General features: G+C 43.1%; 1 protein-coding gene across 3 annotated transcripts in view; it reads right to left on the bottom strand.

Moving 5' to 3' along the window:
- Positions 1-15098, bottom strand: part of Arid1a (AT-rich interaction domain 1A) — a 75818-nt gene that overhangs the window by 28646 nt on the left and 32074 nt on the right. For all 3 annotated transcript variants that reach the window (XM_076934017.1, XM_076934016.1, XM_034501916.2), the window contains exons 3-4: positions 13966-14421; positions 12774-12890 (exon numbers count right to left, since the gene is read on the bottom strand). In XM_076934017.1, the coding sequence (XP_076790132.1) occupies positions 12774-12890; positions 13966-14421 (573 nt within the window). The remainder of the gene's footprint in view (positions 1-12773; positions 12891-13965; positions 14422-15098) is intronic.

Here is a 15098-nt window from a genome sequence, read left to right as displayed (position 1 = left end):
TCTATTCATTTTCTTACAAGCTTCTGGTCTATAGTTTCCTCTAGCAGGCTGGGGACAAACTGAAAAACAAGTTTCAGTCATGTGGTGAGCTTCACTGGAGAAAGGGGGCACTTCCCATCAGTCTGCTTAGGTATGACCAACTCAGGAGCCAACATATTAAAGTTCAGCAGTTTCTCAGGCTGAGGTTATTCTAAAGAAAACAAGAGGGTCCAGAAAGAAGAATCTGTGTGAGACACACAAGCAGGAAGTGTAGCTGAGCCACCAGAGACTAGAATAGAAACAGGAAATGGGCCCAGGGACAAGCATGCAGTTCTGTGCAGCACAGGCTCCGGAAGGCACCAGCAGTACCGGAGCTAGAGCAGTGTGACTGAACCGGAGCAGTGCACTGGCTGGCTCTGCCAGAGAGCAACTGCTCTGGAAAGGGGTGGCTACTTGGACAGGGGATACCCTGCTTAGAGGAATCTCAGCAGACATGCAGAATGATGGGGGTGTGTGTGTGTGTGTGTGTGTGGAAGGGGAGAGATTCCTTTTCAAGGACAGAGAGAGAGAGAACACTCTGGTTCAGTTCTAGGTGTGGCCAGATTTACATCACCCCTTTGTTTACCAAAAATGCTACCAGTATTTGTCACCCTTAGAAAGTAAACAAGCAAATCCCAGACAAGGACTGAGAGCTCTTTTACTATGAAAAGAACAAAAGGAAATAAAAACAGCATCATTAACATCCTTCAAATCTCTCCCCCAAATCTTATGAATTCACGGGATTTGTTGATTCTCCCAAAAGACAGCAAAAAGTTGGCCTAAGTTCAATGTAGGAATCATTTCATAAATGCTTACTGAATACATATGTAAACTCAGCAGACAACAGAGGTCACAGGATTTGAAGTACTCAAGCAGTCAAGCCAACCGTGGTGTTATGGCAACACCAAAAATGAAAATGAAGTCCCTAACAAGACATTTCAGCTTAGGTTTGAAGCCACAGTAGAAACCTGCTTGGTCATTAAAAACAAAGCTGAACACACAGCCGCATTCCTATAAACTGAGCATTTAGGAGGCAGGTGGGTGTTCCAGGATAGCCTGGGCTACACAGAGTTCCAGACCATTGTCATGTAACTGACAAAGCAACAGAGATAGCTGTAGCCCAGAAGAGCCAAGGGTCTCAAAGGCATCCACAAAACACAAGTGATGTAATCTCACACCCAGAGACTAAACTTTATTATGCATGGTCAGTAATTTGTATTAGGCTTTAAAGCTCCCAGCCTGGTATCTCCTTATTTTCTTTGAAAATTCCTAACTCTGGGCTTCTAAATTATTAGACACATGAATAACTTAAAGTATCTTAAGAGTTAGACCAGCCAGGTAGGCATGGTGGTATACACCTTTAATTCAAGCACTCTAGAGGCAGAGACAGGCAAGAGACTACTCAATCACTTTTAGTTTCAGGTCACAAAGACCCTGACCAAAACAAAACAAAACAAAAAATAGTCCTAAAGGATCCATCTATGACATAACTTCTCTTCCTAAGGCAGAAAGGTTGTAAGCACAAAGGAACAGGGAATTTGCTTGAGAGGTATCTCACTAACATGGCTGCCTAATAAGAGCAGACAAGGGTAACACCAATAGGCATGCTAACATAAAAGGGGGAACCTAAGACAAAGAACTACTGACAACTAAGAAACAAGAAGAAAAATAATCTTCTCCATTGAAGAACACAGCAATCAGTGTTTTGATGCCAAATCTCACTCCTGATAACATACATATGAGGCTGGAGAGATGGCTCAGCAGTTAAGAGTACTGGCTGCTCTTCCAGAGGTTTTAAGTTCTCAGCAGCCAATGGCAGCCCACCACCATCTACAATGGGATCTGATGCCCCCTTTTGGCATGCATGTAGGCATACATGTAAACAGAGCACTCATACATAAAATACACAAAAATGCAAATTAAAAATATGTCTAGAAAACATACAAAGGAAGGCAATAGTATCTCTCACACAGCTTCAATCCCGGCACTCTGGGAAGCAGAGGCAGAAAAATCTCTTGAGTTCTCTGCCTGCCAGATCTACAAAGTGAGTTCCAGGTCTACACAGAGAAACCCTGTCTCAAACAAAACAAACAAAACCATACAAGCAACATTACACAGACCGAGTAGGTTGAATTTATTTAGAAATCAATCAATCAATCAATCAATCATCCACCCAAGGTTTCAAACCTTGGCTCAAACTGGCTGAGGTGCCTACTACTACTTAACATATCAAAGTGGATCTAGCAGCCAAGGTTCTCCCTACCTGCTACAAGGCTCTCCTGGATGGCATACTTAGTCCTGTATCTTTAATTCTCCAGCCCAAGGGGCTGGGCTGCTCTTCACTGTATAATCCAATGATTTTGGTTACCAGCTCTTCAGTAACTTTGGGCCTTCTGGCTTCTGCATCTCGTTCCCTGTTCTTCCCTCTCCCCAGTTCATATGGTCATATCCACCCTGGACTCTCTGAGGTCCCTGCCTCTGGCTATGTTCTCTCTCACGTATCTATAATAAACTTCTTCACCATACTAAGGCCAGTCATATTCCTTTTCCTTTTTCTTCAATATAGATAAACATCTAACAACAATTAAAGAAAAAGACATTCATTTGAAACAGATCAAAGGAGGATGATATGTGAGAAGGGGAAATGATGTGATGTAATTATGTTATCATCTCAAAAAAGGAAAATGAAAAAAGACCACCAATAGATCAGGGATGGGGCAGGTGAAACTGCCTGCATCCTCAGGCAATTTCCATTTCCATTCCACAGGATGATACTTTGAGTAGTAAGAGTCTGATTTAATTTAGCATTAATCAGGATGCTTTGTTCCAGATCAAAAGTTGTGTGTAAGACAGGGAGGGCTTGCTCCTATCCAACAGGCAGAAGCTAAGGACCCAGACACTAGCGCCCTGGCCTATTCTCTGCCATTCTTGGGATGGCTCCTCCCCCAAGCAATTCCTACAGCTTACCTTGGGGGACCACCTCTCTTTCCCATATATCCTCACCTGTGACTTACAAGATCTGGGAAAAGTAAAAGGGAGGCCAGAAAGATAGCTCAGCCCGAGGGGCCTGAATTAGATCCCTAGAGTTCACTTAGTGGAAACCGCCAAAATTATTCTGACCTCCACAAAGCAATGTGGTATTGAGAATGCACAGGCATATACATAATAAACAAATATAATTTAAAAAAAAAGTGAAAGAGAAATCCTTTTATTGTCTGTCCCTGAGGACAAGCCTACTGTTTTCACAGCAGGGGATGACAGGGTATGGTGTAGAAGCTTACCCTGTAATACCAACACTGAGGTAGAGGAAAGAAGACCTGAGGTTTGAGATTAGACTAGAAGGGGCTCAGAAATTAAGAACATTGGCTGTTCTTTTGGAGGACATGGGTTCAACTTCCAGCTCCTTCCTACATATTACCTCACAACCACCTGTAACCCCAATCCAAGGGAATCTATGCACATTCTGTTTCTGCAGGTAGCCGAAAACACACAGCACCCATGTGGCACACAGATATACATGCAACAATACCATACAAGTAACAATCCATAAACATTCAAAAACAGGGGCTGAAGAGATGGTTCAGTGGTTAAGAGCACTGGCTGTTCTTTTAGAGGACTGAGGTTCAATTCTCAGCACCCACATGGTGGCTCACAAGTGTCAGTAACTCCAGCTCCAGGGGATCCGACATACTTACTTACACAGACACACATGCATACCACAAATATGTGTGGAATAAAAATAAACAAATTATAAAAAACATATTCAAAAACACTGAAACATAGAGGATCTCTCTCTCTCTCTCTCTTTTTTTTTTTTTTTGGTTTTTCAAGACAGGGTTTCTCTGTGTAGTGAGGATCTCTTCTTGACAAACAAAACAAATGACAAGGTCACCTCTGACATTATTATATGGGTGGCATGATAAAGGAAATGTGTTATTCGAAATACAAGAGCTAGATTCAAATTTTGACTCTGAACTTTGTATTTTTCATATATAATACAGAAATGGGTTCATTTTAGTGTACTGTAGCTGTTTGCAGGTGGCTAGAGTCACTTCCCAGACACAATAAGTGATATCTAAAGATGGTTAAAAAATCCAAGAGAAAGAAGAACCAGGAATAGTGGTGCACACCTTCAATTCCAGCCCTTTGGAGGCAAAGGCAGGATGATCTGTGAGTTCCAGGGCACCCTGCTCTACAAGGCAAGTCCAGGGCAGTCGGGGCTAATAAACAGAGAAAACTGTTTCAAAAAAACAAAACAAAACAAAACAAAAAAGGAATTAAAAAAGAATAACTATGGTTAATTTAATAAATATTAAAAATACAATTCCTCTATCCACCTTACTCTGGCTGGCATTAATAACACTCATGCCTACCAAGTAGGGACACAGGGTTCAGATCTTCAACAGCAGCCTCTCAGAACCAAGTTCTCAGGCAGGAGAACGACCTCCGTACACTGAGCCAGGAGGCGTCAGCTTCCTTTCTGTCTCCAGCTTCAGCACCATCACACTTTCCTCTTCTCTTACATGTGTGAGGCAGGGGACTTGGGCAACCCAGCCACCTCTCCTGCTCAGCACCTATTAATAGTTCTCTTCACTGCATGTGTAGTACACACAGTAGTGCAGTACCCAGGAGGCAGAAGCAGGATGATCAGCCGGTTTCAAGCCAGCCAGGGCTGTGAGAGATGGAGGGAGATGGAGGGGATGAAGAGGAGAGAAAAGGCTGTTCTTTACCATTCAGCCCTTTGTTCATTTCCACTGCCTATGTATAAGGGATCCCAATAAAAATGCTTCATGACAACCCACCTGTCTGTTTTCCTTGATATAAGCTTGATACAGACTATTTTCTCTTCTCCGTTGGCTCCAGAAATACCCAATCCTGGTCCTATGGCGGTCTCTCCATCTCTGTTGGCTGCCTCCACCTGTGACTACAGGCATTGTTCAGGGCTCCATCTGGCTCTGTTCTCTATACTCTAATCATAGCCTCTAAGGTCTACTGCATTTCATGGTTTAACTATTAACTATCATGCAAGACAGCTTTCCAGCACTACCCAGAGTTAACTCTTGTCTAGCTTTAGTCTCTCATCTCTTGACTAGTAATTAAGGCATGTCTCTGGATACCTTACTAAAGCTAGTTATTCTATAACATAAAAATGACACTTAGCCAAGCGGTGGTGGCTCACACCTTTAATCCCAGCACTTGGCAGGCAGAGGCAGGTGGATTTCTGAGTTCGAGGCTAGCCTGGTCTACAGAGTGAGTTCCAGGACAGCCAGCACTACACAGAAAAACCCTGTCTCGAAAACCAAAAAAAAGACACTTAACTTGGACTGAACAGTGAGTTGCCCCGGTTAGACTCTGGTAATGAGATCTTTTCCTGACTCTTAAAAAGATCTTATCAGACAATCAATGTCTTTAAATCTTGCACCAAGTATGGTGTATTTATTTTCAAACTTAAGGATTCCTTCCTGAACAAGACTAGGCAATTGAATAGACCCTTATACCTCTTACCAGAATTAAATTTAACAGTTTAACTTTTACTCACTTGTTCTCAGATCTGAGCCTTTCAAGCCATAATGTACACTAATGGTGATCTTTTTAAAAAGCAAGCAGACAACAGCAACAATTTAAAACAAACCCAAGCTCAAAGCCTGTGGTCTGATGTTCATGCTCTGCAGGACGCCTTACCCTAGGAAGGCTGTCAAAGCCTAAATGTCAGTGCAGTCTGCTCACAGGCAGAGTGTCCTCTGGTCCCATTATTTCCTTTTCAACCTCTCAAATACATCCACCTCCAGTGTACACTCTACTTCCAGGGCTCACTGTAGAGACACCCTCCTCCTGAGTCCTGGGGGTGTTATTATTGATCTCTTTACCACACACTCTCTCTCCATCCATCGTATGTTTTTGAGACAGGGTTTCTCTGTGTAACAGCCCTAGCTGTCCTAGAACTTACTTTGTAGACCAGACTTTAGCCTTGAACTCACAGAGATCTGACTGCCTCTGCCTACAAAGTACTGGGAGTAAAGGTGTATACCACATGCCCACCTGGCTTTTTTAGATAGGGTCTCACTGAGTTATTTGAGCACTTCTTGAATCTGGAATCCCCTGGCCTTGGCCTCTCAAATAGATGAGATTAGACATCAGACAGCCCATGCCACCCAGGCTAATCTATGCAGACATGAATCAGTGATTTCAGCAAACACTGACAGCACTCATCGAGTAGTCCAGGCACCTATTCTTCTGTTTTAATAAAACACACAAAATTTTCATGAAGAGAGCCAAACCAGACTCATGGGCCAAAGATTCTAAGAGAAGTCATCCAGATCCAATCTGTTTTCTATCATAGCTTTAGTAAAATGTGTGACAGGTTTTACTCCAGAAACAGAAAACTTACCTATGAAAAATACATAAAAATAGAGAGCAAGAGAGCTGGCACAGTGAAGAGCAAGATCTGACTCACTTGCCAGCACCCAAAGGGCACTCCACAACCACCCATAACTCCACGGGACAACCTCCTCTGGCAACTGTGGGCACCAGTGACCCACATGGTGCATATATAAACATTCGGACCCAGCCTTGGAGAGGCCAAGGAGATGATGAGCTCAAGACCAACTTGTACCATGTAGTAAAAATTTGTCTCTAACACACACACACACACACGCACACACGCACACACGCACACACACGCACACACACGCGCGCGCGCGCGCGCTCGCAGAGTCCATCCTTATCATTCAGAACATGAAGGAGGTTATATGTCATAACATTAAATCTATAGACAATAGGTAGTCATCACGATGTTGTAAAGAAGCAGGCAGTAACATGACCAGGTCTCTCTCCCCATCCCTCTGGTAAACTATTAAGGATAAACTTGAAAAGGAAAGGGAAAAAAAGTAAAACAAGCAAGACACCAAGTGAGAGATAATGGGGACCTGAAAGAGGGAAGAAGGGCAATGGGAAAAACAGAAGAGATTCAAAGGCTTTTCTTTTCCTGTGTGTGTGTGTGTGTGTGTGTGTGTGTCTGTGTGTGTGTGTGTAAGGGGGGAGTATATACCACAGCACAAGTGTGAAGACCAAAGGACAATTTTGTAGAAACTCTCCCTGTACTTTACTCAATTTCTGGGGACTGAGTTCAGGTCCTAGCTGTGCAATAATCTGCTGAGCCACCTCTCAGCCTCTCACGTCTTTTTTTAGGTAGATTATAACTTAGTGACCCAGTCAGCATGGCCCTACTAAGGCAAAGGTAGTGGAAGAGACCCATGGCAGAAGAGCTCCTGGATGGCAAGGCGGTGTGAGGGCTGCCCTGAGTGAGGAATAAGCTGCTCCAAGGCCACAGCTTCAAGTGGGGGTGTGGGCCAGGAAGGGGAAGAGGGAGGCCAGAGAGGCTAAAGAACAGCTTGGGTTGTTGTACTTGAGAAGGTGCATTCACCTTGTTTTGAGAGCTAAGGTCTCTGGCTGGCGAGAGCTGGCTGGATTCGGAGGTCAGGGCCCTTTGGCTGCACCCCACAGCATTTGTTTTATAACCACCGTCCACCTTCTGGCTCCTTTACATGGATGCTAGAGATCAGACCGGGGCATTGTGCTTATAAGGTAAGCAGCTTACATTAGCTGAGAAGCCCAAACAAGTCTTTTTTCTCCCTTCTGTTTTCGTCTTCCTCCCTTTTCTCTAAACCCTCTCTTTCACTTTCTTGGCTGTTTGAAGCAGGGTTTCTCTGTGTAACCTTGGCTGTACTGGGATTCACTCTGTAGACCCAGACTGGCCTCGAACTCAGAGATCCTCCTGCCTCTGACGATTATAGGTGATTATGATTTAATCACAACATTTTCCCTCCCTCCAGCACCCCAACTTTTACTCTACTTAAATTTCATGGCCTCTTTTTCACTATTTATCATGGACAGTTTTCAGGCTCACTTTTTCAATAAGTTGAGAACCAGTATCGCATGCCAGGTACCATGATGGTAGTAATAAGCAAGACTCACCATGTCAGCCTAAAGTAAGCATGTGTTAAATAAATTAACATTAAATTTTGGAAACTTGGGCTACACAGTGAGTTCCAGGCTGGTCTAGGCTATAGAGATCTGTCTAAATAAAAGGAAAATTATAAAAATGACGTTGGGCCAGGCATTGGTGGCCTATGCCTTTAATCTCAGCACTTGGGAAGCAGAACCAGGTGGATTTCTGAGTTTGAGGCCATCCTGGTCTACAGAGCAAGTTCCAGGACAGCCAGGACTTTACTGAGAGACCCTATCTAGGGGTTTTAAGCACTGTCTGTTCTTGCACAGGAAGCAGGTTCAATTCCCAACATCCACATGAAATTAAAAAAAAAAGAAAGAAAGAAAGAGAGAGAGAGATAGAGAGAGAAAGAAAGAAAGAAAGATAGATAGATAAGATAGAAAGAACACTACTCTAACCTATATTTGCAGTACATAACTAATGGTCTTAGATTCATATTATATGTATGTGAGACATAGGCGCCAATAACAAGTTGCCTCCTCCCCAGGAGCCTGCTGTTTAAATAAATGGATTTATTATACAAAATGCCCTGCCATCATGGAGCAAAAGATATGACTTTTCTAGCTTTACGATGGAAACATGATCCCAGAAAGCTACATATGCTTTTTGCATCTTTGGTTTCTAAGGATGACTACCTGTCCAGACGCTGAATTATCCTTTATATTTGTTTACATCTAAGTATTACAGAGATTTTCTTCGGTAAACTAAAACTGCACTTAAGAAGCTATGATGACTTATCTTGACACCTGATGGGAAGTAGTTCTGAGAAAATGACCTTTTAAGATATGGACCAGAGTAAAACAGAAGTTGGAGAAGTGGTGTGAGAAATGAGCATGTGCGTGCATGGGCTCGAGCACTAGGGTACGGACATGCAGGTCTAAGTGCTGTCCATGGTCTACAGAGCTGACATGTCCATGGTCTACGGCTCTGTAGACAGCTGACACAGAGCTTGATAAACATGCCTTGCTTTAGACCTATAGTTAGAATCTGTGTGTTGTTGAGGGGTGCAACAACCAAGTTTTCTTACTGTTGCCTGGGTATGGTATACTAGGTTATAGATTTTATATTAAAATTAATGAAAAAAATCAACTCCCGAGCTACAGAGATGACTCAGCAGCTAGCTAAGAACACTGACTGCTCTTCCAGAGGACTCGGGTTCAATTCCTAGCACTTATGTGATGGCTTGCAACTGCCTGTAACTGCAGTCCCAGGGGACCTAATGACCTTTTTAAGTATCTACAGGCACTGTGTGCACATGGTAAAAGACACACGTGCAGGCAAAACACCCACACTCATACAATATAAAAGAACAGAAAAAGAAAATCCAACTCATTAAATGATGGGCAATTGCTTCTTGAAGATTTGATATTATTATCTGAGAAAAAAATTCCTCAAAAGACTTAACAAAGACCACAAACCTAGAGGGACTGTCCAGTCAGCCCAACTGTGGTGCTAAACTCAATGGCTCTGTACACCATCTTTACTGAAGGGCTGCCGTAGCATCCCAGTTAGTATTCTATCAACTTGACACAAACAGTCATCTGAAAAGGTATCTCAGTTGAGAAGGTATCTCCATCAAACAGCTGCAGACATGTCTGGAGAGCTCACAGACTTGACACACTGTGGGTGCGGCCACCCTAGACAGCAGGGTCCTGTGCTCCTCCATGACCTCTGCTTCAGTTCCTGCTTCCCAGTTCCTGTCCTGAGTTCCTTCCCTGAACTTCTCTTCAGGATGGGCTGTAAACTGTAATCTGAAATGAACCCTTTCCTCTCCAAGTTGCTTCTGGTTTTGATGTTTGTCATAGACACAGAAACTGAACTAAGACAACAAGCAGACTTACACAGCCTTTTACAAGTGGCTAAGAAAAGAGTCTTGTAGAAACTCTTGCTTCTGACTTCTTCAGATGTGACTGTTTCCTACCCTTACTAGGTAAATCTTTCCCAAAACAAAAAACAACCAAAAAAAAAAAAAAAAAAAAAAAAAAAAATCAAACAACAACAACAAAGGCAAACAAAACCACAAATTTTTGACCAGCTCACCTATATGGAGCTTCTACCACAGAGCTAATTAGCTGTTTTGCCAGGTTCCATAACAGAAATAAATCTGGGAACAGTACTCATTCTTCAGATTCTCAGAAACACAACTCTTCCCTATTCCTGAAAGGTTAACTTTCATTCAGTAACTGAAACAGAAGGTTTTAGGTTCCCAGTCTGCATAAAACAGATTAGCACGCCTGCCTATGACCCTTTTCAGAGAAATATCAAATATTTTTCTATCAAAAGTCATCAGATCAAGGCCAACCTGGATGACAAAGAAAAACCCCATAACTAAAGAGTCACCAGAATCAAGAAACCTTTTGAAGGTCAGCAATTTATAACCCTGACAGAAATCAATCTGAGTTCCTGACACTATAGCAGAGCACTCAAATTAACTGCACAAAACAGATGAGGGAGTAGCCACACATGCAGGGGAGTGAGGTGGCTCAGTGAGTGGAAAGCTTTGGTGCCTAATGATGCAAGCCTGGTGACCTGAGTGTGATCCCTGACCTCACATAAAGGTAGAAGGCGAAAAATCAATTCCACAGGCAGCTCTCCTTTGACCTACACATGTGCACACACACGTTAATAAATTGAAATTAAAAAAAAAAAAAACTTTAAAGTCAATGAAGTTCATTGGGATTGGAAAAGGATTCATAGACAATAACAAGAAGGTTAAAAGTAATTGTTTTGTTGTTGGTTTTTGCTTTGAGACAGTCTCACTGTGTAGCTGCCAGGATTTGCCTGGAACTCCCTTTGTAGACCAGAGATTCACCTAAGAAAAAGGTGACAGCTTTAGGCAGATACTTCCTCCCTTAACTCCTCAGCTGAAAAGTCAACATCAGAAATCTCATCCTGCTAACAGCTCTGCTCTTGGCTTCCGAAGCCTGGACTAGGTCTCTACAGACCTTCCCCACTAAGGCTGTGCCATCAGTGGATTTGAGGGCAAGACGCAGTTTCATGATTCCTGAGAGTTACTGCTTTCTACGTGTTCCTTAAAGTTCTAGCCAGCTGGGGACTGTAGCTTATGACTACAATCTCAGCACCTGAGAGGCAGGAGAAAGATCCACACTGAAACTGTGCTTCAAAAAATAATTGACAACAAAAAGTAAGACCCAGATGCCATTTCCCACAAAGCCTGGATAACAAGACTGCAAAAAATCCAAGTAAACTCAATAGTTCGAGATAGACTCTCACTATAGCCAAGGCTGACCTTGAACTAAGTGAATCTCTTGCCTAAGATTCCGGTGCTAGAATAACAGGCCACCATAACCTCCTCAAGACTGTAAAGGACTCACCCAGGCATATTTGGTTGAACTCCCAATTCCTAACAGAAACTGAATTTACAATGTCGGGTTTGCTACCCACCAACTTATGAGATTTGAAAGAAACCTATTTTATTTCTGTCCATGAAATTCACTTTCAGAGGCTTAGACTTTGCATAAATGTTGAAAGGCCGTGAGCAAACGTTCCCACAATAGGTATCAAGCAGTTCCTGTATCCGAAATGACTACACCCCCGGACACTATGCCACCACACACCAAGTGTTCATCTCTATTAATTACCACCATCTAAAGCAGTGTAGGGTTACTTTCAGAGCTCAAACACATATTTTCCAAACATGCATTACTTATTGAGGGTTTATGTCAAATGTTAAGTTACACATAAGGTTAGAGGAAATCAGTTCATCATGCTTAGTAGTAAAAGAACCATCTTGTCAGGCCACCTACAGCCCAAGCTCTAGATATAATAATGCCTTTCTCAGCATCTGGTCAGTCGATTCCACAAGCAAGCACTTGATTCCCTAACCAAGTATTTAGGTATCAAACACTTTAGTAGATAAAAGCACACATTCAAACAAAACTGTCACAAGAAAAAACACCTCCACCCAACGCACACTCAGTGTAACAACGGAAGCTTCGATACACCCAGGTCCTAGGCCCTGGAACTAATGCTAAGCCAAAATGTAAAAACTAAGCCCTCAAAAGAAATATTAGACAGGGACTAGAGAGCTGGTTCAGCAGTTAAGAGCTCTGGATGCTCTTGCAGAAGACCTGGGTTTGATCGCCAGCACCCTCAGTGGCTAATAACCATCTGAAACTCTAGTCCTAACGAATCTAACCCCCTTATCTGGCCTCCAAGGACACCAAGCAAGCCTGTGTGTTTAGCCTAAACACCCTTGAAAGTAAAATTGAAAATAAGGTTTTTTACACTTTAAAGTGTCAAAGAACACAAAACAATTTCTTTGTACTGTGATAGAGAACAGCCCTTCCAACATGTACATTTTCTCTGTCCCTTATAATTACTTCACAAATAAGAGGCCCCAAATATTTAGAAAACAAAACAAATGCTGTGAGTGAAGGCAGAGGGAGGGGAGTTTGAGGCCAGGCAGGGTCACACAGTGAGCCCTGGCAAACAAAAGAACAGAGCAATCACAGTTTGGCAATGCACATATGGGCCTGAGTGTTCTGAAAGGAGCAGAGGGTCAGAAACTGAGGGCAGTTTCAGGCACACAGAGAGTGCAGACTAACCTGGGAAATTTGAGACTGTCTCGAAAACAGACAAAACAGAAATTCTACAAAATTAAGTCTATGAATTCCCATTCAGAATTCTGAACATCTCAAATCAATGCCACCAAGACATATGAAACGTGGTTTTAAATTAGTTCCTCTCTATTCCATTACCCTTTACAGGTATCAGAAATACTCACAGGCAAGCTGGAGGGTCTTGACTGAAGACTCAGGTTCATATCTTCTTGTCCTCCTTTACTGGAGGTCATTGAGGGGGCTGAGGATGCCTGAGACCCAAATGAATCTTGAGAAAGCTCCTGTAAGGAGACAAAGAATGGTGGTACACACCTTTAAACTCAGTGCTTAGGAGGCAGAGGCAGGTTGGTCTCAGTGCATTCCACAACAGCCAGAGTTACACAGAAACTCTGCCTTAAAACAAGAAAAAAGACCAAGCAAGTAACTAGGCTGCAACTGGAGAGATAAATAGGCCTGTTTTCTTGCAGAGCCAGGTTTAGTTCCCAGCATCCACACAAAGGCTCACAACTCACAACTATCTGTAACTTTTGTTATAGAGGCTCTAACATCGCTTCCTGACCTCTGTGTACATCAAGTACACACAAAGTACACAGGCATACATACAGGCAAAGCACCCATACACACAAGAATAAGAGACCAGGCAAGTGTCCTAGAGGGGAAGGAACCGTAACATTCTTACACAGGGAGGCACACGTGAGAAGCACAACTGCACATACTATTTGAAAAGACAAAAACTCAAGCAACAGCTCTTCAGAATGTTAACACCGAGCCGGATATGATACTGAAAGTCCGTGATCCCAGCACTAGGCAGGCTGAAACACGATGGAAAATTCAAGGCCAGTCTGGGTTACACTGTGAGGCATTATCTCAAAACAAACACAAACAAACAAATAAACAAACAACTCTTCCAAACAAATCCATCTCAACAAGAGAATTTGACAGAATTGTTTTATATTTACAATTACCTCAGAGGAGCCATTTCTTGGGGTAAAAGGCAGAAATCTAACCAAAAGCCGGGCAGTGGTGGCGCACACCTTTAATCCCAGCACTTGGGAGGCAGAGGCAGGCGAATTTCTGAGTTCGAGGCCAGCCTGGTCTACAGAGTGAATTCCAGGACAGCCAGGACTACACAGAAAAACCCTGTCTCGAAAAACCAAAAAAAAAAAAAAAGAAATCTAACCAAAGTTTAGTATCTTATCAATGAATGGATCCAATTAATCTTAGAAACAACCAAACCCTGATAGCACATTTACCCAGAGTTTAATTGTTTTTGCATATGGCAAAGCTCTCAAAACACCAAGCTGTAAGCCGCCTCTGGCTGAGCACATGTAGGGCAAGCGGTAGAACAGATCTTACCTGTGGTGGAGGGAAGCGCTGCTGGGAATAGGCAGTTTGCTGGGACTGCTGAGGCTGGGGCTGAGGATATGCAGCCTGCTGGGAGAGCGTAGAGGATGCTGGCTGCTGAGGTTGTTGCTGCTGGTAGGGAGACTGTGCCTGCGGCTGTGAGTAGGGGGGCTGGCTCTGGGGATGCTGCTGTGCAGTGGACTGCTGGGAAGGATATGGAGTTGGGGACTGCTGATGTGGGGGCTGGGATGGCTGCTGGGAATATGGAGGCTGCGAGGACTGAAGCTGCGGTTGCTGAGTCTGCGGCTGCTGCTGATATGAAGGCTGGGCATGAGGGGTCTGGGATGGTGGCTGCTGGGAGTAAGGTGGCTGCTGCTGCTGCTGGGGATGAGGACTTTGCTGGTTATAGTACGGAGTCTGGCCCTGTTGACCATATGCACTGGGGCCTTGCTGTCCGTAAGGTGGAATCTGTAAGAAAGAAAATATCCTTGAAGACTGACTTACCTCCATCAAGTTAGAGGTTCAGGGTCCTTCCTCCTACCACCCTTCTAGAAACTAAGCCATAAAGAATGGCCAAACTCTTTAAGACTGAATTCACTCACTGAAACTGATGCTGCTTAAAATTCACACAACTCTGAGCTCAAGAACAGTTATTTTCCCCAGTTAGCCTATTCTTTTCGTCATGGCCCAGATTGGTTTTATGTTAGGAATTTCTTCCTAATCACTATAAAGAGACACTAGACTAGGAACTTGGTTCAAACAATTGAAGACCCAGTGTTTAATAGTCTGATAATACACATATCACTAAGATACCCTGGTACTCTTATATTTACTTTTCATTTTAAAATTATTCAGGTGTGGGATGGAAAGATGGCTCAGCGGTTAAGAGCACTCACTGACTGCTCTTACAGCGGGCCTGAGTTCAATTCCCAGCAACCACATGGTGGCTCACAACCATCTTTAATGGGATCTGATGCCCTCTTCTGGTGTGTCTGAAGACAGCTACAGTGTACTCATATATCTGAAATACTTTTAAAAAAATTATTCAGGGGATGTATGTAGTATGTACGTATGTATGTATGTATGTGTGTATGTGTGTGTGTGTATGTGTGTATGTATGTATGTATGTATGTATGTATGTGTGT

The sequence above is a fragment of the Arvicanthis niloticus genome, chromosome 5, assembly GCF_011762505.2.
Source record: "Arvicanthis niloticus isolate mArvNil1 chromosome 5, mArvNil1.pat.X, whole genome shotgun sequence".
In the NCBI taxonomy this organism is placed as follows: Eukaryota; Metazoa; Chordata; class Mammalia; order Rodentia; family Muridae; genus Arvicanthis; species Arvicanthis niloticus.
The sequence above is the reverse complement of the archived record's forward strand: the minus strand, read 5'-3'. Positions and strand labels throughout refer to the sequence as shown.